Source organism: Plenodomus lingam (assembly GCF_022343315.1).
Source record: "Plenodomus lingam strain CAN1 chromosome Unknown contig_11, whole genome shotgun sequence".
Lineage (NCBI taxonomy): Eukaryota > Fungi > Ascomycota > Dothideomycetes > Pleosporales > Leptosphaeriaceae > Plenodomus > Plenodomus lingam.
In genome coordinates, this window is record NW_027093929.1 from 155,561 (window position 1) to 178,635 (window position 23,075).

The window sequence follows — 23,075 nt, forward strand, 5'->3', positions numbered from 1 at the left end:
GATCCCTAATACTCTTAATAGACTAAGAGGTCTAAAAATAGAAGATTTGGTGCTTACTAACGTGGTATTAGTAGAAGGTTTTTATGTGAATATTATATTAGAAGCTTAATTGCTTAAAGCAGGAGTTTAGTTCCTTAGGCTAGATACTACCTTGCAGTTTAGATTATTAGGAAAGAGCGTTGTATTAGCCAAGTTACTACGCAAGTTTAACTTAACTTTCCTAGAATACAAGCCCTCTACCCCTTATTAAATAATCTAAAGCATGGTGCCTAAACAACCCCAGCGATCCTAGACAACTTACCTAAGACACAATAGTGAGGAGCTTTAGCACTAATAATTAGGCTATTTAGGACCTAAGGCGCTTAAAGCTCTAGTTAAGTTAGCAATAAACGTTAGGATTAAAGGAACTCCTAGGAGCAAATGCGAGCACTACGCTATTACACATGCCTAATAGGTTATATTAAGATAACTAAGGGAAAGATTACTACGTCTATACTACTAGGTATTATAGGATCTATTTAACATGCTAACAGGTATAGCTTATAAGCAATAGATCTTGGTATTAAAGTGTGACTACTTAGGAAAGCTTTATACCTATCTACTGCAAGCTAAAAACCTTAATAAGATTATGCAGGTGTTTAAAAATTTCAAGAGCTTAATACTTAACTAATATAAGCTTAGTATAGTTAAGATTATGCAAGATAACAACGTTGCAACGCTCCCTTAGCGTAGCAAATCTTACTTTTAGATCTAGGCAGCTAATAATAGTATTAAAATTAAGAGCTTACCTATATATACCTATAAACCTAATAGAGGAGCAGAAAGAGCAGGGTAGGAGATTATAACAAAATTAATTAAAATAAGGATTAGTGCTAACCTACTAACAAAGCTCTAGCCTAAAATTATTAAAGCAGCGACTTAGCTCTACAATATAAGCCTGTCCTATACTTATAATATAATATTACCTAACAAAGTGCTAGATTGTTAGTTTACTAGATACTTTAGGTAGTGGCAACTAGAGCAGATAAGGGAGGCAACTACTAATCTCCGCCCTAATTAGAGCGGAATATACGCCTATGGCTGTTAAGCTTACCCCCTTAACAGAAATCAAGTAGCTAGGCGTTACAAGAGGGTTTTTAAGGTAAACCCTTAGGGCTATATTAGATATCTAGTAGGATATAGAGCATCTAATATATATAGGATATAGATCCCCTTACTTAATTAGATTATTATAACGCGGAACGTTACCTTTAATAAGGATCTTTTCTACAAAGAGAAAGATTTAGAGCAGCTTTAATAGTTAGAGGCTTAAAAGATAGTTAATGTTATTAGCGAAGATAAGATCTATAATATAGGAGAAGTATATAAAGAGCTTAATATCTTTAATTAGCTTTGTATTGCGGTAGAGCAATATAAGGAGTCTAGTAAGTAAGGAGGACTAAACCTAGCGCAGGAGCTAGGGGGTAGGGTAGAGCTAGAGGAGGTAGATAATAAGGCAGGCCTGCCTAGTAATTCACAACCCCCTAAGCAGACACCTCTAGCGTAGGTACTAAGTATAGCTACCTTAGCACAAAGGAACTATATAAATCCCCTAAGCTAATAGGGCTCTAAACTCTTAAGCTAATACTAGAACTAAACTTTAGTATAGGAGGTAAAGTATCTATATAGGTTATAAATTAGGGATTAACTACCTAAGAGGATAGTAATCTAACCTATTTTAACGCTACGATAGGTAGCTCCTAGGAAAGACCTAGAGAGGAGAGTGCTATTAGTAGGTCACTCTATAAGAGCACAGAGATAGGTAAGGGCACCCTATCTAGCTCTTATAGGGGTGGTAAGCAGAGCTCCTACCTACCTGCTTTAGGACTAGATTCTGTATCTCCTGCAGATCCCTCACAAGCGGCACCTAGAGCTCCTAGAAGAAGCAGAAAACCGCAAGTTAAAGGACTACCACTAACGCGTGTTAGTAAGCAAGCTTAGGGACAGGACCCTAATAAACCACTAGGAGGATCCATAAGTACGGGGATATACATAGTAATAGATCTATTAGATATAGATCTAATTAGAAATCCCTTGTATAATCTTTTAGTATATCCTAAACTAAATACTATAATCCACGCTATAATCGCAGCAGCAATAGGGAGCAAATCCCCTAAAAACCCTAAAAGAAATACGCACTAGGACGCTCTATAAAAAGAGCTAAAATAATAGAAGGATCTCTATAACTACTAAATAGGACAGCAATTTAGAGACGTAGCATATAAAGAAATTAATACTCTACTAAAAGCTAGTACCTAGGAGGAGATTAATAGGCTAACTAAAGGAGAGTGTCTACTTCTACTTAAATAGGTGTTTACATACAAGCTTAATTAGGATAGTTACCTAATTAAGTGCAAAGCAAGGATAGTAGTAAGAGGAGATCTATAGCTTACTAACTTAATTTATTTAACCTACGTAGCTACCCTAGTAGCTTAAACCTTTAGGACTGTAATAGCTATTAGAGCTAAGTTTAACCTTAAGATATATTAATATAACGTTGTTAGAGCTTTCCTTAACGCCTTAAGGGATTAACACCCTATAGTTATCTGCAAGCTACCTAAAGGATATTAAATACCTAGGAAGTGCGTTAAGCTTAAACAAGCTCTATATAGATTAAAAGACTTACTATTATTATAGTATAATAAGCTCTTAACTACACTCTAAGAAAATAAGCTTATTACTTCTAAAGAGGAGCTATGCCTATTCTTTAATAGAGATTGCAGTATCTTGTTAATATTCTATGTAGACAATATCCTATCGCTCTATTACTAAAACTACGCAAGCTAAGCTTACAAAGTTATCTAAGCTCTAAAGCAAAGATATACTATAGAAGAGAAGGGACCTGTAAGCTAGTTTCTAGGGGTAAGAGTAATCTAGGATAGAAAGAGATAGACAATAACGCTTGTTTATAATAAATATATTAACAAGATTATAAAGAAATTTAATCTAGTAGAGATAGGAAAATTCCCTGCTATACTACTATTAAGTAAAGATATTAAAAAGAGCACTAGAGAAGCCACTAAAAAGGAGATCAAGGACTATTAGGAGCGCGTTAGATTAATCCTCTATACCTTAATTATAGTGCGCCCTAATATTGCCTATGTAGCCTCCTAGCTCTCCTAATACCTTACTAACCTATCTAAACAACACTTTAATGTGGTTAATTAAGTAATTGTCTATCTATACTAAACTTAATACTAATTAATCTAATATAGGAATAGGGATCCTAATAAGCTTATAATATGCAATAATGCGTTATTTGCTAATAATATTAATACTTAGCGATTATTATATAGATACCTAATTATGCTCTTTAGAGGACCTATTATTTAGAAGGCAGCTTAATAATTAACTATTACTACTTTAACTACTAAGGCAGAGCTCCTTGCGCTTAAGTAAGTAAGCAAAGAAGCAATGGCGTTAAAACGTTTTTTAACTAAAATACACCTTACTTTAGATACTACCTAGATAATTAATTATAATAATTAATACACTATTAGGTTAGTAGTAGGCAATAACAAAAGGATTACTACTAAGCTGCGCTATGTGGATATTTAAAACATGTAGCTTAGGCAAGAGTATATAAAGGGATCTTTCTATATTGCCTACCTACTTACTAGCGATATGCTAGCTAATAGGCTTACTAAAAACCTAAGTATATAATAATTTATAAGGTTTAGGGAGCACCTAAAGTTATATAATAGTAGAGTATATATTATATAGTATTAATTAAAGTAAGGTAGTATATAAGATCTATTAATATATAATATAAAAATAACTAACTATAGCCTACCTTTCTATTATTAACTAGGTAGCTTCCCTAAGGAGCTCTATTACGCGCGCAAAGCGTGCCTTAGAGTCTATAGGGAGCTACCTAGGTTGCCCTATCCTAGGATCTATAGGCGGAACCTTAGAGGAGCTAGAGTCCTTATCTTCTAATAAGGAGCTCTAGGCGCCCTTAGCTGCAGTATTAGCCTTGCGCGTAAGCTTAGCAGTAGTAGTAGTAGCTTTTACTAGCTCCTGCTATTTAGCCTTACTCTCCTTAAGGAGCACTAAGACCCTCTACTTCTTATCCTTAAGAAGGTCTTAGCTCTTACCTGCCTGCTTCCTTACTAGGAAGGATAGCGTAGAATATTAGGCAAGCTTAGGGCTATTAGTTTATTAGTATAAGATCTTGCTAAAGCGTTATAAAGGAAAAATTTCTTATATAGATTATATATATTAAGACATAGCTATACCTAGAGGAGCACTACTAGTACTAAGTCCCCCTACTAGAAGAGTTATAGCACTTGCTATTAGACTTATTAAAGAGCGCTAAGCGTAGACAATTTAGACAAGTTTTAGCATAATAAATACTAGGCTCTCTATAATAGGAGGATCTTAGGGTCTCCTTAGGAGCTAGAGAGGGAGTAGGAGTAGGAGTAGGGATAGGGGGCAGGGTCTAGGGAGGAGCGGGAGCTAGAGTTAGAGCTAGAGTAGTAGGAGCTAGAGCAGGAGCGCCTTTCCTTAGCTTTATAATCTTAGCTATAGTAGTAGTAGCTATATACTTAGCTACTGCACACTCTATAATAGCCTTACGCTTAGTAGTAGCGCGCTCTTCTTTAGTAGTAGTAGCTTTAGCAACTATAGCTTTAGCTGCGTAGGAGGTAATAAGGGCAGCGTAGGTAGAGTAAGCGTAAGTAGCAGGTTTTAACTTTAACTAAGATATAGGTTAGTAGGGATATAGGTATAGTTTAGATTTTTAGGGTTATATAATCTTATAACTTAAGCTATAGTAAAGATTATAGTTAGGTAGATAGAGTTATAGAGCTCTATCTAGATAATATCTACGCGCGTAAGCGCAGGCTAAACAAGGAAGGCGCGCTAGTTAGTATCTAAAGGGTAAGCTAATTTAACCCTTTAGATATATAACGCTCTAATTAGCTACACTACCTACTAACTATAAGCATAACTACAATAATAACAAAAGATCTACCTATACCTAGGGGGTGTGTTGCAGGAGGGATATTAACTAGATTATAGAGTATCTTAATCTAATTAATCCTAATTAATACCCCTAAATAACCTACTATCTAATCAACTGCTAGCTTACTACCAAGTGCCTAATAAAAAGCAGGAGCTCTAGTAAGGAAGGTTTACTAATTATTTACCTTCTAGTAAGGGTAGCTAAAGCTCTATATATATGAGTCCAATTGTAGTAGATACAATCTAATAATCCATCTCCTAAATTATTCCTAACCTTAGTGATCCAAATTTCCACAGCTAGCAGTTAATTAGATAGTAGGTTATATAGGGGTATTAACTAGGATTAATTAGGATTAATTAGGATTAAGATGCTCTGTAATCTGGTTATTATCCCTCCTGTAACAGGTACTTCTCCTTTAATAGCAAGACTCTAGAATCTTAATTTAAAAGTAATAAATATTTTAATATTACTTATATATAGGTAGTTAAGTATAGTCTAACTCTTAGCTATCTTATTTCCTATAATATAGTAGGTGCAAAGGAGGGTAATAATTTCCTTAGCTTTTTAAAACTAAAGACTTAGGGAGTTAGATAGGTAACGTAGCTCTAAGTATTCTCTTACTAGTCCTAAGTAGTATCCCTAGACTAACGCTATCTGTGCTCTAGAAGAGGGGTAGTAATTAGTGTTAATCTCTAGCTAATCCTAAATAGACGCTTACTATTATCTAAAAGTAGGATTAGCACTACTACTAAGTATAGAGATATTTAGTATCTTTTTATAGTATCTCTTAGCTTTTATAGTATATACTATAGGGTGTAATATAGAAGCTAAAGACTAGCTAGGTTAGGTAGTACCTTATATCTCCTTATAGAGGGAGGTGTTATATAGCTAATTAGTAAGTTACTTAACTTATTCCTCTAACCTCTCCTTTTTAGATAGGGTTAATATATATTTATCTTTAAGGGAGGTGTTGCTTTAAGATTTCCTAGGAGCACAAGGTACCTTAAGAGATAGGTAGGAAGTAGGTCCCTCTAGGAGGGCGTTATTAATAGAGTCCTCCTTATCTAATTTCTTTCTATTAGTAAATAGGCTTTTAAAGGTAGCTAAACTAGATACCCTTCTTTTACCTTTATTTTATATTTTAGTAGTTAATAAGAATAATAAATCTCTTCTTTAGGTGGTTTAGTTATAAAAGGTGTTGCAGAAGGGATATTAACTAGATCACGGAGCATCTTGATCCAATTAATCCTAATTAATACCCCTGCAAGACCCACTATCTAATTAACTGCTAGCTTACTGCCAAGTGCCTAATAAAAAGCAGGAGCTCTAGTAAGGAAGGTTTACTAATTATTTACCTTCTAGTAAGGGTAGCTGAAGCTCTATATATATAAGTCCGATCGTAGTAGATACAATCTAATAATTTATCTCCTAAATTAGTCCAAAACTTAGTAATCCAGATTTCCACAAAAGGATATTAGCTTTGCCTCTAATTCCTCTAGGCTTTTAGTAGTCTCTAAGTCTCTACCTTAATATAATCTAATATGATTTTTCTAAAGGTAATCTAGTACTACCTAGTAGTCTAGAAGTCTAAGCCTATAGGCTTTAGTTATTAGAAGTTCTAATAGCTATTCTAACTATAGAGGTATAGGGTTAGACTACTACTAGAACTAAATTAGTAGCTTAAAATAATAATAATTATAATATTCTTAAATACTATTACTAGCTAGTTTAATATTCTTTTTATAATATAATAACTTAGGTAGGTAGGGTATCTAAAAGGTATCCTATATAACTTAAAGGTATATAGGAGTGCGCGTCTATATAGAAAAGGATAAGATTCCTACACCTATAGGTCTTGTATAAAAGGATAAGAAGAACATACCTATCCTAATATAGGCGAGCTACTCTCTATATACATTAATAAGTTAGGCCTTTGTTAGGGCTGATTGGCATAGAACAATAGGCGAACAATTCTGCCCCATTGTTACAGGCCTTCTTGGTATGGAACAATAGGCGCACAATTCTGCCCTATTGTTACACTTTGACAGCAAAAGTTCGCAAACCAATATCCTTAGGTTTTATCCTATCTAACTTAGGTTAAACCTTGTTTACACCTAAACCTACTATGCCACAGCATAATATAAAAGGAGCCTTATACTTATAGATAGATAGATAAGTTCTTTTCCTTTTATATAACACCTATAGGTGTAGGAATTTTATCCTTTTCTATATAGACAAGCACTCCTATATGCCTTTAAGTCGTGTTAGATACCTTTTAGATGCCCTACTTACCTGCGTCGTTACAACAACTAACCTTACTTCACTCAAGATTTGACTTGATTATTCCTAGTCGACGCGCACTGCATGTTACGTGATACTACGGTGACGCCGTTCGCTTGAAGTTGTGTGTATTTGGCGGTATTCAATCAAACCCTACAAGCTGCCGAGTTGGGGGTGGTACTTCCGGCGCTAGCGCTTCGTCACAAAGACCAGTGAGCCAGGGTGTCGGTAGGTGACCCTCCTCATTCAAGACCGCGAAACTGCGGTCAGTATCATAATCTGGTCTTTCGCCGCGAGCGATAGCATCGCAAGTGCCCTTCAAGTCGTTGAGAACTTGTTGCGCTGACGAATAGAACTGTTTCCAGCAATTTTCGGTGATTCCACAACACATATGCTGGTCAGTGGGAAATTCTTCCGCGCGGAATCGACGCTCAATTTCGTCCTCGTCCGTGTTATCCAGGTCTGGGAACACCTCGTGGCCCATCATAATGAAATAAATAGCACTTCCAAGAGCAAAGAGATCTGTTGTTATTCTTGCGTGATCTGCAGGTGTTCGGGGTAGGTATGCTTTTGTGGATTCGAGGGACAAGCCATCAAGGAGAATTGTCCCATCCGCAGAGAAGTGTTGGCCTTGGAAATCAGCAAGCTTAAGGTCGAGGTTGACGTCAAGCAGAAAATTATCGTGGCGTATATCGCAATGAAGGATTCTTTTGGAATGAGCGTAGCCTATAGCTTCGGTGGCTTGTATGCACCAGGTCAACCGTTGCTCAAGAGTCGTCTCTGGATGAGCGGTGAGGTAGTCGTGCAGATTGCCGTGCGCGGCAAATTCAAGAAGAAGGCCATCTTCCGTCAGTCCCTTCGATCGTACAATTCGAGGGTGGCTCCCGAGAACGTCGAACATTTTGGCTTCGATCTGAAGTCCCCATTTCGTCTTCTCCTGCGTCTGCGGATACTTGAGGACGGTAGTATTGTCGACTTCTCCAATCCAGCAATCGCCACCTCGAGCAATGATGCGCTTAACATTCGGAGGGAGGTACCGATGAACTACGGTATATGTGATGTGAGACATTGTGAAGTTGTGTCTTTAGTGGAAATAATGCGGGGAGTGGACGGAACTTATAGAAAGCTGCAGCATCACGTGCGACGAGGCCACCAATCACAATGGACAAGCACTGATGCACCCAGTTGCATTCCTACTCAAATTCATGTTTCGTACACCGCCATGTTTGCGGATTTCCTCTACTCTACTAGATTCATGACTAATTCCATAAGTGAGCTGAGGTAGGTGAGCGAGAGTTTGTATGCGGCTCTCTAAAGCAGCCAAGACCCTTAAGTGCACATGGTCATGTGAGGTAGAGCGCTTGCTCCCTCTAACAACTGTCAGCAAAGATGGGAGGGTTAGACATAACAGGAGCTTACTCGGCCACCTGCTCAGCACTTAGGACAGACGCCGCCCTTCTTTGTAGATTTGTCAAAGTTCACGTCCTTATATCCTCCACATTCGGTCTTGCCACATGAAGGCTGAGGATCTTACGTTGTAATCACATGTTTAGGAGTGGCAGTGCAATTGACATATGATTCCGTATATACGTAACGAGAACACATGATGGCTAGAACCGTGATGGATGAATTTGATGGTATTGAAAATAACAAATAAGTGACAAGGGCTGAGAGAAGAGAGGAAGACGGCCGGATGACGACCAGTATTCGTCTTGAGTCTCTTTATTTGTGTCAAGTCAATTCGTCTTGTATACAAACAAGGCATTACCAGTAAGCTACTGCCTGGCGCTCATGCACCTCGTGGACAGACATTGACCATCCAGACGCGGCGGGAGGGCGTTGTACTAATGTGGACCTAAAGTGTGGCAAATATTATTCGTCCAGGTCGCGATAAGCTAAATGTCTGGGTCACAAGCCTTACCGTAGCATACCTAAATTGGTTAATTCCTTAGCCTTAACATCAGTAGTTAGGTTAATATATAAGCCTACCTACTAGCTATAACTACTAAAATTTGCTCCTAGGTAGGAAATTTAGCGATTAGATAGGCAGGCAGGCAGGCAATAACTATAAAGCGAATTAGGTAGGTATTATATCTCCTTGTATTATAGAAAATTACATACAACGCCAAGATAGAGTACTTAGGTGATTACCCCTTAGCGCTTCCCTATTAGGAAGGGCGAGGACGATTAGTCTATGGTGGCGAGGACAATTAACAATATCCCCAGGATGGGAGGTTCGGAGGCCAAAGCAGGCTAGGCTAAACGTTTCACCGAGACCTACCAGTAGCGTAGCATGACGCAAACATGTCACACAGAATGCGTGCGGCCTCAAGCTTGAAATGACAGGAGATAAGGGTATGTACATTTGAAACTCATGTTGAATTGAACACATGGTCTCACCATCTAGAATGTCTTATTATCTCCCCTGCAAGACAAGATCAAGGAACGTAACCAACATCACTGGCGTTAACATGGGAAAGGATACTGTGGCTCAAGAACCAAAGGTCGAGGCTGATACCAGATGCCACCCCCACCTCCCGCTCTTGGCACCCCACGCCGCAAACAGCCAATCACGTGCAACATCGCCTCCGATGCCCGCCCGCAGCATTGGCCGCGTCGAGTCAGCCCTGGCAAAATAATCTCCAGTCTCGGGACGAGGTATATAAACACAGTTTCCTCAAACAGGAATCGAGCGATCAACAAGGGCAGTCAGTCACCACAAGGCTGGACTGTCAAAACGATTGACGACACGCAATGGCAGTCATTGACGACTACTCACGCCCGACAACACCTGACCATGGCACCACCAACGGTTACACAACTCCTCGGACGCCCAAGCCAACTGGCCTCTCCCTCACCGAATACTCTGCAAATCCCAGCCCGCCCTCGAATTCTCCACGTCCGCGCAGCAACGATGTCATCCCTCCAGCCTTCCTGCTGCCCACCGGCTACCCCGACTATCTTCGCCTGATTCTCACCTCCAGAGTCTACGAAGTGGTCAATGAGACGCCCCTGACGCATGCGACCAACCTAAGTAACCGTCTGGAATGTAATGTGCTGCTCAAGCGCGAGGACCTGCAGCCCGTCTTCAGCTTCAAGCTGCGTGGCGCATACAACAAGATGGCGCATCTCGACGCAAAGGACCGATGGCGCGGCGTTGTGGCCTGCAGTGCGGGCAACCACGCACAGGGTGTAGCCTACTCGGCTCGCAAACTCAAGATTCCAGCCACCATTGTGATGCCCTCGGGTACGCCAGACATAAAACACCGCAATGTATCGAGGTTAGGTGGTTCTGTAGTCCTGCATGGCGCCGACTTTGATTCTGCAAAGGCCGAGGCTGCGCGGTTGGAGAAGATGCATGGCCTGGTCAACATCCCTCCTTTTGACGACCCCTATGTCATTGCAGGCCAGGGCACCGTTGGCATGGAGTTACTGCGCCAGACGAACCTGCAAGACCTCAAGGCAGTCTTCTGCTGTGTCGGAGGTGGAGGCTTGATTGCAGGCACGGGAGTGTACATTAAGCGCATAGCCCCACACGTCAAGATTATCGGTGTGGAACAGTACGACGCGAACGCCATGGTCGAGTCTCTCAAGGCCGGCAAGCGCGTCTTTCTCAAGGATGTCGGGCTCTTTGCAGATGGCGCAGCAGTCAAGACAGTCGGTGAAGAAACCTTCCGCATATGTCAAGAAGTGGTTGACGAAGTCGTGCAAGTTACTACTGACGAGACGTGTGCCGCCATCAAAGACATGTTTGAGGACACACGCTCGATTGTTGAGCCTGCTGGCGCTCTCGCACTCGCCGGGCTGAAGAAATGGGTATCTCGCAACCCATCCCCTGACCGTGACCGTGGGTTGGTGGCCATTGCCAGCGGCGCAAACATGAACTTTGACCGTCTTCGCTTCGTTGCCGAACGCGCTGCCATTGGTGAGAACAAAGAAGCCATTCTGTCCGTAATCATTCCCGAGCAACCAGGCGCATTCTCCAAACTCGTTTCCGTCATCCATCCCATGGCCGTCACGGAATTCAGTTACCGTTACTCTGGCCCCAATCAAGCCACCATCCTTGTTGGCGTCGAGTTGAAGGCAGCAACGCGTTCACGCGATTTGCCTGATCTCATCGCCCGGCTTGCTGCCGAGAACATGGAAGCCCAGGATCTCTCGCAAGATGAGCTGGTCAAATCACATATTCGCTACCTCGTTGGAGGTCGCAGTTCGGCAGCCGACGAACATCTGTACATGTTCGAGTTCCCTGAGCGGGGAGGCGCGCTATTCAAGTTCTTGCACACGCTACAGCCTGGTATGAATATTAGTCTATTCCACTACAGGAATTATGGGGGTGATGTAGCCAAGATTCTGGCGGGTATTCAATGCAAGGAGCAAGAAAGCGGAGAACTAGAGGCTTTCCTGAGGGAAATTGGGTATCCTTACAAGGAGGTTACGGATAATAAGAGTTATCAAATGTTTTTGCGAAGCTAGGACGCCTGGACGGCTTGGCTGAGTTGATAACATCTTGGAGATAGGAATAATGAGCCAAAATACCCCTGATTCGATAGTCAACCGAGAGATCATGCATACCGAAGTTGACAATTGAAGTGCCGTAATGTGACAACAACCATAGAGTAGTCAAGGAGATACTCTTACAAGGCAAGTATGAAGCCAAGTGGCCGGATATACATCAGACCCCGACCACAATGCCACCAATCGCGACCCCGCATATCCACTGCCGTGCCCGCCACCTAACCCCACACGTTTCTGATCTGTTTCCGACGGTGGCGCAGTTTTCCGATCATGGCCAGTGTTGACGGTACGGAGTACATCGCCCACAAACACGTTGCCGTGGTACTCTAGAGTACAAATACGTGGCTTTGGACCAATCTTCTTTGCCATACACCTGCAATTACCCCTCCCTCCCTACCGGTACCAACCTGATCCTGGTCCCTGGTTCAATCTCTTGACGGCACGACATGGCGCCAACGTGGGACAGACTGATCCGCTTCATTGCCACAGATGGGCGCGAACTGCGAGGCCAGCCTATCCTGCCATCGCCCGATTTCGACGTAGGCAGCACGACCGAGCAAACCGGCTTAACGGCCAAAGTCATCAGCCTGAAGAATGGAGACATCTTCAGCGAGGAGACAAAAGTCACAGATGAGATTGCCACAGTGAAGAAGCTGTTGGGGCCTGTGACGGTGGATGAGGTACCGATCATCAGATGTATTGGCTTGAACTTCATCAAGCACAGTAAGTTCGGACAAGTACTTTGACAATCAGGCACCAGAAAAGAAAGAGAGAGAGAGAGAACCCATTCTACCCATTCGACTACATCTGTCAACAGACATTCGACGGCTAACACCGTCCCCAGTCCAAGAAGGCGGTCGCACCCTCCCCCCATACCCCTCCACCTTCATAAAAGCAAACACTTGCCTAAATGACCACGGCGCCCCTATAGTCATCCCCAAAATCGCTCAAGACAACCAAGCCGACTACGAAGGCGAACTCTGCTTCATCATCTCTCGCGACTGCAAAGACGTGTCCGAAGCAGACGCCTACGCTTACATCGGCGGCTACTGCTCAGGCAACGACGTTTCGTCGCGCAAACTGCAACGCGACCCTCTCCTCGCGGGAACTGTGCCACAGTGGAATTTCAGCAAGGGCTTCGATACGTTTGCGCCCCTGGGGCCGCAGCTTGTGAGTACGAGAGTGATTCCGGATCCGGCGGAATTACATCTGCAGACCAAGGTGAATGGAGACCTGAAGCAGAGTTCGGGCATTGATGACTTGTGCTTCAAGATTCCGACCTTGGTGAGTTATTGTAGTCAGGGGACGACACTAAAGAAAGGAACTGTTTTCATGACGGGTACCTGTGCCGGGGTCGGGTATGCGATGAAGGAGCCACAATTTCTGAAGCCGGGAGATGTGGTGGAAGTGAGGATTTGGCCAGAGGTCGGCACGCTGAGGAATCCAGTCGAGTATGCTTAGAAAGTTACACTGCTTGTATCACAGTTCGATGAAGCTGCTCAGTCCAATGTTCTGCTCGTGCGATCGTCACCCTGACTTGAAACTGTGATTGCGAAAATGTCATGTTCCGTACAGAGCGAGGCACGTGTTGCACTAAGCATCGAGTTCATAACGACCGTTAAATCGTAAGGGGTATCGTATTTAAACTCATATTCTACGTCTCAGACTGTTCTTTGTCGCTTCTTCGCTTTCGCCAAAGCTTGCGATATCGCAGCGACTTCTTCCTCAACCTCTGCGTCGTCCTCGCTACGGGCATCGTCTGCTATCGAGGCTTCAAGAAGCGTGCCGCCCTCCTCATCATCTTCATCGTCGACTTCATCTCCGTCAAGTTCGAGACCCTCCGAATCGTCCTCGTCATCATCACTGAAGCCCGAAAAGTCGTCGGTGTCAGCTTCTGATTGATCTGCACCCGTTACATCAGTAGCGGCTGCTACACTGCCTGTTGCTTCACTTTCGCCACCACGTTTCCTCTTTTTGCTCATCTCCCCGAGTCGTCCGTCGCGGTCTGCCTTGACAGGTTCATCTGCATTGTGACCCTCAGTGAATGGAGGCGGTGTGAACCATGGAATTTTTCCACGTATCCTAACAGAAAGATCAGTCATAGCTCGCTATATGGAATCATGTGCAGATACGTACCAGTCATTCAAAACCATCTTCGCTGCGCCGTCAATGTCGGCCTCTCCGCCCTTCAAGAGGCGACCGGCCTTTCGACAGAGTATCTCAAGGAATGTGACAGCGTCGTCATTGTAGTCTTTAATGTCGTACGTCCGTTGCAAGTGTCTTGGTTGTACTCGCTTGAGTACAGCGGGGATGTACTGAGCTGGATACTCGACGTTCTCGACGCGTACACTACCCCTCAAAAGCAGATCCTCGTCTGTATCGCTCTGATTTGGTGGGACAATACCAGGGCAGTCAATCATGTAGATGCGTTTCATCAAGGTAATGTACTGCCAGACCTTTGTCTCACCTGCGATGGGAGCCACAACGCAGACCTTTTTCTTTCGCAGGGTGTTGATGATGGAGGACTTGCCAGTGTTGGGATAGCCAACCATGCCAACTGAGATTTGCTTGCGGTCGCTATGGAGAGAAGAGAATTGGCGCAGAAGAGCGATGAGAGATCCCTTGCCAAAACTGTTGTTGATATTTGCGTGAAAAGCTATGGTCAGGTCAGTACAAACAGCTAATCGGCAAAAAAGATTGACATACCAAGCGTGGGAAATTCTCTGCTTAAATGACGAACCCAGGCAGCCTGTAAATCATCAGTATTGTTTTGTAGTGTTTTTTCAAATAAACGGTTGCAGAGACGATATAGATGTGTGAAATATTACTAAGAGAACCGCCACGATGCTGCTGGTGCAGAGACAGTCCTCAACTCAAACGAATCACGCGCGAACTCTGTTGACCGGCAACCAAAACGGAGGCCAGTCTACCCGCGGCCAAGACGGCTTTGGGCAAGCGAGACGCTTTTGCTCTCCCCATCTTGTAACAGAACCAATGCATGGAAAAAGGTAAAGGTCCTTGACTTGAAGATGGGGAACCACATGGGTAGTGGGAAGAATGTCATGTGGGAGAGGGAAGTATATGAGGTGTGTTTTTTCTTACAGCTACTTTGGACGGAACAAGATCAACCTTGTTCAGCACAAATACCAGATGTTTGTGCGGTGCTTCTGTGCGAATGTATTTTTCCACACTGCGACACCGGGTTCCATCAGGATCGCGAGCGTCGAGAACGTGGAGAATGACATCGCTGGAGTCGATAACCTTGTACAGCTCGTTCCAGATACGCTTACTTGTTCCCTTCATGAAGATGAACTCTCTTGCCGATGTAAGCTCACCATCAGGGTTGTTGGGGTTGGTCGCATTCTCGCTCTCTTCGTTGTCGCCTGAGGTGCCCGAGAGTAGCCTGGCCTGCTCTAGTCTCTCGAGATAGGTTTCATGCATGGTGCCAGTACGGCCAGCCAGGTCTTGAATGGAACTGAAGTCGAGTTTCGGCCTCTTGCGCTGGGCCTTGGGCCCAAAAGTCTCCGCAAAGGGTTGGGAGTCGACGGCGATTTTGGCAGCGTGCTCCTTCAGACCGTTGATGTTGCCCTTTTCCTCAATCAAGCTCATGGGTAGCTTGTTGCGCTTCATGAGATAGGTGTGGGGATTCGACGACTGCGCCTGAACTGCCGAGCGGAAGGAGTCGAGGGCATCCTGGGATATGACTCTGGTGTTGTTGAACCACTTGCGATTGGGTTCAACGCGGGCAATGGGTGCCTCGCGCGTCTGATACGCGGCGGCCTTGGTGATGTCTCCTTTGGCATTGCGCTGAGCTGTGCCACCAGTAAGGCGCTTGAGGACCTTGACCTTCTTCGCAGATCTATCAAGTCCAGTATTAGTGTCTTTGCATCTTTGGTGGCCACAGCATAGATGTGCAGCCTCCAGACGCAAGCATCAGCACATACCGGTAGAAATTCTCGCCCTTGACCTTGACATTGCCCATGCCATCGCCGGTTTTACCCTGGCGCTCCTTGCGGTTCGCTTCCTTCTTCTGTGTACCCATTGCGAAGCGTTTTCTGCTTCTTTTTTATTTTGGCTTGTCCTGCCTGCTCGCTCTCTTGGTGTGGGCTGGGACAACAATGTAAGAATGGTCGCAGTCGAGGCGTGGGCGAAGAGTGAGGCTCAAGAACCTTCCTCCCGACTTTTTTCTTGTAGCCGGACGCGCTAAGGGTCTTGGCACCGACATTTTCGAGCCACCCGAGGACCGCACCTCCGCGTCTGCCGCATTTGTTCCCTCGCCCAGCAAAGATCACGACACAGCCGCCAACCCAAAGACCTCAGCTGGCTGTTGCGATGCCGGCTCGTATAGCTCGAATACCCCTCCGCGCTCAATGGGCCTGCGCCTCCGCCTCTACTACACCCGCCAATGGCAGGACAGGCAATCTCTGCATTCGTCCTCTCTCCTCCACGGCCACCACCCAGGCCCTCGGTCCGCAGTCACCCAACTACATTGAAGTGCCCCAGCCTGCACAGCCCTCCTACCCAGCCAAGCCAGCAGTCAAGGGTCATCTCCCCGTTCCACGAGATATATTCAAGACTCGCAACATTCATCCCAAGCAATCAAAGATATTCCTCGATCGAACCACCAAAACACCAAAGGATCTGAAGCGGCCTGGGCCGTACAGTAGAGATGCGGATCTCCGCTTGTATAAGCAGAGACTTTCGGAGAAGAGGAGGGAAGCTCTGAGGGAGGGTGTCAAGCAACTCCATGAGCGCAAGGTAGCCACCGAGGCAGAGTACCTGGCTAAGATCCAGGCTCAAGGTGCCTCTAGGCGGGAAGCTGCCATGGCTCCACGCCGCGAAGTTGACGTCTTGACCGAGACCTCGGTCAGCAAAGGTATTCGAGATTTCTTGTCCGGGAACCTCCCTCCACGCAAAGACATCACCGAGGCTCGCCGGAGAGCCTACGAACGCCGCATGGCCAATCTGCATGCAATGCGCACATTGCGTTTGCACGACCTCTACACGAATGCACGCGAGTTTATCGTGGACGAATCACAACTGGACGAGGCCATTGACAAGGCGTTTGGTACCGAAGAATCGCCCTTGGGCTGGGATATGAAGGGCATCATGGGCCCACGCAGAGAGAGCAAGGAGGGTTTCAGCCCATGGCATGGCCCTATGCCTGAGGGAGTGGGCGACATGCTGCAGAAGCTTAGAGGCGGGGAGGGCGTTGGTCTTGCCAAGGAGAGGGTCAAGAAGGTTGCCGAGGAGCTTACGGGCGGTAAGATGTAGAGCATCTATGAGCCATGTATCATGGCTGTGTACAGTAAATGTGGGCGATCAGTGCAAACAACCGCATCGCATATCATGTGTGCATCTCTCCCATGCTACCGATTTGAACTCGGTCACTGGCTAATGCAAGCATGTTCGCAGTCAAACGACTTACCCATGCGCTAACACGGTCTCTAAATCGTGATTACAGGTTCCACAAACGGTGACGACGCGATAGAAAAAGGTTGATACGTCAGTGCGCAATGCATCAAGATCTAAGCATCGACACCAACTGCACGGGGATGCATGTGATGTCCGCTCGTGCTCCCAACACAGTTGTTCACGGTATGACTCGTAAAGGACTCGTACTCTAAAGGACTCGTAAAGCCCAGAATTCCACTGTCTAGAGCTAAATTTCTCCTTGCTTCATGGTTTGCTCTACGATGCACAAACCCTCAAGCTGATTATATGACCACTGGAATTGGGGAACGAAAGACAAGCGGCTCTTGACACTGGTGTTTCGTACTTTTGTATTTCACACAGTGTTCGAATATACATTCAGAATGTGCGTCTATTGGAATTTCTACAATCGGTACTTATGATTAGAACTTCCCTCCTCCACACAGCCCTATTGAGCGTTTGCGAACTCCCTCCTCCGTACCGCCCTGCTGAGCGTTACCGCTCTTGCCAGGCACCAGCTCATCAACTCCTATCACTGTGATACTACGGTCTCAGGCTATCAGAAGACACGCTAAGGTTCCGTCGGTAAGAGAGCCGTCCAGAGAGAACAGGTCTTTTGAGAATTATCTCACCTGTTCACCGAATATTTGGGGGAAAGAGGGAATACTGAGTATATATACTGTCCCTCACCCACGAGCTTGAGTGTTTCTGTACCACACGCTCCTTCATACACAACACCCTGAGCTAGGCAGCATCCTTCCCAGAGACCTTCGCTTTCATACAACATCATCACTCTTCAGTGTCTCACAGACATCATTCCGTTGAGTCGACAATGACAATGTTCAACTTCGCTCAACTATTCATCTACCTCGTCCTCTTTGCACTCTCCATCGCCGCTCCAATTCCCTCTGCAGACGCCATCACTACAACAAATTACACCTCCCATGCCGCCATTTTCAAAAACGAGACCCCCGGTCCCAACCGTCGAGGCATAGCCTACAACAACGTCAATTATGTCTCCCTCTTCAAGGATGACCACCGCCATACAAGCTGGTGCTACAACTGGGACTCACGTCCCTACCGCGACACTCCCATGGAATTCGTCCCCATGCTCCACTCCATCCGAGACGACCATACTGGCCCCTGGCTTGACAATGCGAAAAGAGCTATCTACAGCAACACAAAAGCACCAACACACATCCTCGGCTTCAATGAGCCAGACAATTGCGTGTAAGTTCTACCTTCGTCCTTGTTCCCTGGGCACTTCAATTTTTTGGCACCACCCAAATCCAACGCAATAAAGGATGATAACTAAAATAACCCTTTCCTCAGCGCCGGCGCCGGCGGCTCCTGCGTCCCTGTCGACGACGCCGTTGCCGGTTGGAAAAAGCACATCCAACCGCTCAAATCCACCAAAGGCCCTTTGTATCTGGGCTCCCCCGCCGTCACCAACGCCCCAGACACACCCACCACCGGCCTCGGCTGGCTGCGCTCCTTTCTGGAAAAGTGCTCTGACTGTGATGTCGACTTTATCGCAATTCACTGGTACGATATCGGCGCAAATGTGGCATACTTCAAACAGCACGTCAATGCGGCGCGGGAGGTTGCGCAGGGCCGACCAATCTGGATCACCGAGTTTGGAGTCCAAGAAAGTGAAGGAGCAGCCAAGGGGTTTTTGGAAGAGGTAATGCCGTGGTTGGACGGGAGTGCGGATGTGCATCGGTATGCATATTTCATGGCTACAGTGGGCGAAGGTTTCTTGATTAATGATAATGGGGATGGGTTGAGTGATCTGGGGAAGGCGTATCAGCTTGGTTGATAGGTTCGAGGGTGGATGTTGATGTGATTTCCTGCTTATACTTTTTACGTCTGATTTAGCTTGTAAAAGCGAGATACGGAGATTGCATTGGAAAAAGGGATCTTGGGAAGAGAGACAGCATTTAGATGTGTGGGTAAATCGCTGGGTGCTTGTCTCCAGACTCCACTATGCATGAGCTCCCCATCCCAACAGTTATTATGTTCAAATCAATATATCGACGAGACATGTCATTATGGTTAAACTTACTAGTCGTTCCTATATCCACTTGTCATCAGCATTCACCCTCCCTAGGCCCTAGATTTACCTTCTGCAAACCTCCTTCAAACAACCAACCCCATCATACTAAACACTCTCCCAAACACCCTAAAGCTACAAAAGAGTCAGCATGGGCTTCAAGAGAAAAGTGCATGATAGTCCTATGAGGCTAGTTGCTACGATGTGAGATCCGCAATTTATCAGATCGTCTATGGGGAAGACTCAATGTTTTGATTCTTCTGGGAAGGTAATAGAGTGGATATGTATCCTTCGCTGCCCCAGTCTATATTAGCCTCTATCACAGTCTCATCGAAGAAAACCTGAAGGCATGCTCGGCTGCTATTGCCAGACTCATCTGATGAACCATACGCCATTTGTAAACGCCACAACATCTAACCAACATGATAAACGCTAAGCCCACATTTGAACTGTCAATTCCAGCCAATAATGCCTTCGGCAACAGTCAGTGGTCCCTGAATCGACCCCATCATGACCGAGACTCTGCGACCGATGATTCCAGCATCGCCAACACCCAGGTCCAATCGCTGTGGCAACTCTACAATCTTTGGTCTTGTTCCCAAGGAAAAAGAGTACAGCGGATTCGATGTGTCTCTAACAGGTTGTGATAAATCTCCATCACGACTAGTCGTTCGTTAATGAAGGGTTGTAATGGATTGATATCCAAGGGGAGCTTGTTGTTTGACGTACTGGATGACTACCCAATGTTGGTCTTGTGCTTCTTCTTCAGACCAACCTTGGATCTCGACGCTTGTTCCTGGATTGGAAAACTGATTGCTGAATAACAAGAGCATCTCTTCTTCAGGTTGTAGCCGCGCGAAATGTGATGTAGGTCGAAGAACAGCAATTGAGCCGCCTTGGCTTACCCGAGTTGAATGTCCGTTGCACATCGTAGTTGGTTCGCACTGCACGAAGATGCTCTCTGTATATGTTCTTCGTCTCAAACTCCTGTCCTGTCTCCCGTTTGGATGCGAACTCGGGTCAATTAAATCTTGTTGATGAGATAGATGCTGCCAGGTGCGTAGCAGTCGAGCATAGGATCAACGAAATATAGGTGGAATAGGCTGGCGCAGATGAATGGCGAGATTAAGAGTGAAGAGTTCTTCTAGATTACTGATGTTTCCATCGAGCTTTGTCCTGTCATTTCGGTGTTTTGAGGATTAATGAGTCTCTTTGAGCACGTTTCCAAACCAAGTACCCAACTAAGCAAATAACCTTATTTTGTCACGCTAGTGCATCAAAAGACAGCACAGTACTCTGAGGAATATCATGACATGAATTTAGGTGGTATAGAGTATAAATTTTGATTCGTCTTCTATTGCACTTGTTCACATGGAGGCCTTGAGGACTTTGAAAGCGTCAGCACGAGATCCCAGGAAACGTTCCTCAGCTGTCTTCCAATTAATAACGTTCCAGATGTTTTGGACGTAAGCGGCTTTGCCGTTGAGGTACTACAGGAGGTCAGTAGGATTGTGCAATACTCCATTCACACTGGTCCTGGCTTACTTGAAGGTAGTATGCGTGTTCCCACATGTCGACGCCAAAGATTGGAACCTCGCCTTTCCCAACAACTGGATCCTGGTCCTTTGTAGTCACAATGGCCAGTCTCTGCTCCTTGCCAGTCTCTACCTTGATCAACCAGCCCCAGCCGCTTCCTTGGATGCCAAGGAGAGCTGCATTGAAAGCTTCTTTGAACTTGGCTTCGTCACCCCAAGTTGCTTTGATCTGCTTGACTAGCTCGGGAGCCGCTGAACTCTTGGCTTCCGGTGAGCTGGCTGGGGCGAGGTTCTGCCAGAACAAAGAGTGGTTGATGTGTCCACCGGCATTGAACTTGATGCCTTGTTGTAGAGAGACTTGAGACGTGATATCAGAAGTTTGAACGGCCTCGGCTTGGGTCTTCAAGGCAGCATTCAGGTTCGTGATGTAGGTCTGGTGGTGCTTGCCATGATGCAGCTCCATAATCTGCTTCGAGATGTGTGGCTCGAGCGCCTGCGGGGTATAGTGTTAGGAAGAGATGAGAAGTCCAGGATAGATTAAGCAAAGGGCTTACATCATATGCGTAGGGCAGGGGAGGTAGGGAGTACTGTGGTGCGGACATGTCTCCGAATTCAAATGGCTGTTGGTCTAACTCTGAGGCGGAGGCAGAGGCAGAGGCAGAGGCGAAGATTGCGGTTGTAGAGAGCAAAGGCAAGAGATATGTCCAGAGTCGCAGAATACCCCGCATCATTGCCTGTCCACGTAATCCAGTCGTAATCGAGCGGTAACCCGAGATGCTCGCAAGGGTCGACAGTCTGTCAGGCGTCAAAAGGCTGGAAGCTACCACCGAGTTCCAACAGGGTGCTCTGTTGATGTATCGCCCAATCCGGTCTAGCGCAGCACGGGAAAACTGCCTCAATCTCGCGCGTTCGCACGCAGGCAGGGCACGATGGAGTGTCAGTGTCGAGAGGTGGGTACAAGACGATATCGAACTGGCCTTCTCTATATCAGCATGAAATGAATTCTCAAGAAGAGAGAGAGAGAGAGAGAGAGAGAGAGAGAGAGAGGTTGTTTCATACTGCGCACCCCCAGTACACACAATCGTGGTAAGAGTGAATTGCGGCCTCAGTTAGCCCACCAGCGACCAGTTCTTCTTTCTATACGCAGAATTGTTCTTTCTTGCTAGATCTAGGAAAAGGAAATCTGAAATACTCTTAAAACAAGGGATAGTATACAGCAAAACCCTCGGGAAACAAATCAAAGAATGGTGCTGGGAGATACTCTACAGTACAAGTCACGAGTGGCATCATCACACAGTCCGTCTCCAGGGCCGAGGCTCTAGCCTAACACGGAATAGTTAGCGTACTCTAGTGCGGACGCTCCCGTCGGGCCGTCAACATCCGGAACTCCATCGTCCATGTTCATACCAATACTGTCACTCAAAACAGTCAAATCTCAGCACGCCTTCTACTATCCAAGTCTACCGCTATCTGCCTGCTTGCCGTTTCCGGGATTATTGTAGCGAGTCTGCTATCGATACAGTATGTACACGGCCTACATCAATCCTTGACCTACCATACTACCCACAACCTGAAGCCATACATGGCTGACATACGTACTTGTTCCATGTGTCAGTCTCCAAGCATCACAATGTCCCGAGTGTTCATGGCTCATGCCCTGATTCTCGTACAAAGTATCCAAGAATTACGAGAACAAGATATATCTTTGGCCTGGACCACGGACTGAATTCGTTATGAAGAGGAATCACACTAAACAAGGTAGGGTTTGAATACAAGATTGGTTGCGCTAGATTTTACAGTTGCAGTACAGTAGCTTCCTTCGCATGATTCCATTCATTGCCAAAGCCAGGCAATGACCAAGTGCTGGGATAAGTATTAGCATAGCTTACTTGACAGTCAACATACCTGACGCAAAGCGCACTGACTTTCGATGAAGTCTTCATCATCTTGTCCTAACCCTGGTCACTAGACTAGGCAAAGTCGATTTCTCAGCCACTCGCAGCTTGAACGCAGCAACATCACAATAAAGCATCACACAACGGCAACGCACACACATATCCAACTCCAGCCTTGGGTGAGATCCACAGCCATTGCGTACAGTTACACAATCCTGACCCTTACTTCAGTCTTAATCATCTGATTGCAGATCGGGTATACTGACTGTGTATTTAGGCAGAATTACATACTCAGTTCTATCCGAGTGCAGTTAGTGGTCGATCTCCACATCACAATGCGGGGGCTGCAATATACC

General features: G+C 45.4%; 9 protein-coding genes across 9 annotated transcripts; 5 read left to right on the forward strand and 4 right to left on the reverse strand.

The window, feature by feature from the left end:
• Nucleotides 1-6,975: 6,975 nt before the first annotated feature.
• On the reverse strand, nucleotides 6,976-8,354 carry IAQ61_000484 (uncharacterized protein; the record flags this gene model as incomplete). Its single annotated transcript, XM_003842843.2, has 2 exons — nucleotides 6,976-7,249; nucleotides 7,298-8,354. The coding sequence occupies one exon, from the start codon at nucleotides 8,352-8,354 to the stop codon at nucleotides 7,428-7,430; it is 927 nt and encodes a 308-aa protein (XP_003842891.1). The 3' UTR covers nucleotides 6,976-7,249; nucleotides 7,298-7,427.
• Nucleotides 8,355-8,716: 362 nt separating this feature from the next.
• Nucleotides 8,717-9,004, reverse strand: IAQ61_000485 (uncharacterized protein; the record flags this gene model as incomplete). The annotated part of the gene is made up of 2 exons (XM_066094693.1): nucleotides 8,717-8,806; nucleotides 8,831-9,004. Coding segments are annotated over 2 exons (264 nt in total), but the record flags the coding sequence as incomplete, so codon positions are not given.
• A 689-nt stretch (nucleotides 9,005-9,693) lies between these two features.
• On the forward strand, nucleotides 9,694-9,924 carry IAQ61_000486 (uncharacterized protein; the record flags this gene model as incomplete). Its single annotated transcript, XM_066094694.1, has 1 exon — nucleotides 9,694-9,924. The coding sequence occupies one exon, from the start codon at nucleotides 9,694-9,696 to the stop codon at nucleotides 9,922-9,924; it is 231 nt and encodes a 76-aa protein (XP_065955002.1).
• Nucleotides 9,925-10,039: 115 nt separating this feature from the next.
• Nucleotides 10,040-11,761, forward strand: IAQ61_000487 (uncharacterized protein; the record flags this gene model as incomplete). The annotated part of the gene is made up of 1 exon (XM_003842842.1): nucleotides 10,040-11,761. One exon carries the CDS (start codon nucleotides 10,040-10,042, stop codon nucleotides 11,759-11,761), a length of 1,722 nt encoding a protein of 573 aa, XP_003842890.1.
• Nucleotides 11,762-12,249: 488 nt separating this feature from the next.
• Nucleotides 12,250-13,264, forward strand: IAQ61_000488 (uncharacterized protein; the record flags this gene model as incomplete). Its single annotated transcript, XM_003842841.1, has 2 exons — nucleotides 12,250-12,526; nucleotides 12,648-13,264. 2 exons carry the CDS (start codon nucleotides 12,250-12,252, stop codon nucleotides 13,262-13,264), a joined length of 894 nt encoding a protein of 297 aa, XP_003842889.1.
• Nucleotides 13,265-13,464: 200 nt separating this feature from the next.
• Nucleotides 13,465-15,845, reverse strand: NOG2 (GTPase required for pre-60S ribosomal subunit nuclear export and maturation; the record flags this gene model as incomplete). The annotated part of the gene is made up of 5 exons (XM_003842840.1): nucleotides 13,465-13,885; nucleotides 13,940-14,459; nucleotides 14,510-14,552; nucleotides 14,906-15,662; nucleotides 15,748-15,845. The coding sequence occupies 5 exons, from the start codon at nucleotides 15,843-15,845 to the stop codon at nucleotides 13,465-13,467; spliced, it is 1,839 nt and encodes a 612-aa protein (XP_003842888.1).
• Nucleotides 15,846-16,135: 290 nt separating this feature from the next.
• Nucleotides 16,136-17,077, forward strand: IAQ61_000490 (uncharacterized protein; the record flags this gene model as incomplete). The annotated part of the gene is made up of 1 exon (XM_003842839.1): nucleotides 16,136-17,077. The coding sequence occupies one exon, from the start codon at nucleotides 16,136-16,138 to the stop codon at nucleotides 17,075-17,077; it is 942 nt and encodes a 313-aa protein (XP_003842887.1).
• Nucleotides 17,078-18,068: 991 nt separating this feature from the next.
• Nucleotides 18,069-19,055, forward strand: IAQ61_000491 (uncharacterized protein; the record flags this gene model as incomplete). The annotated part of the gene is made up of 2 exons (XM_003842838.1): nucleotides 18,069-18,466; nucleotides 18,569-19,055. 2 exons carry the CDS (start codon nucleotides 18,069-18,071, stop codon nucleotides 19,053-19,055), a joined length of 885 nt encoding a protein of 294 aa, XP_003842886.1.
• A 686-nt stretch (nucleotides 19,056-19,741) lies between these two features.
• On the reverse strand, nucleotides 19,742-22,776 carry IAQ61_000492 (uncharacterized protein; the record flags this gene model as incomplete). Its single annotated transcript, XM_066094695.1, has 6 exons — nucleotides 19,742-19,952; nucleotides 20,019-20,303; nucleotides 20,661-20,779; nucleotides 20,835-21,317; nucleotides 21,379-21,796; nucleotides 22,622-22,776. Coding segments are annotated over 6 exons (1,671 nt in total), but the record flags the coding sequence as incomplete, so codon positions are not given.
• Nucleotides 22,777-23,075: the final 299 nt, after the last annotated feature.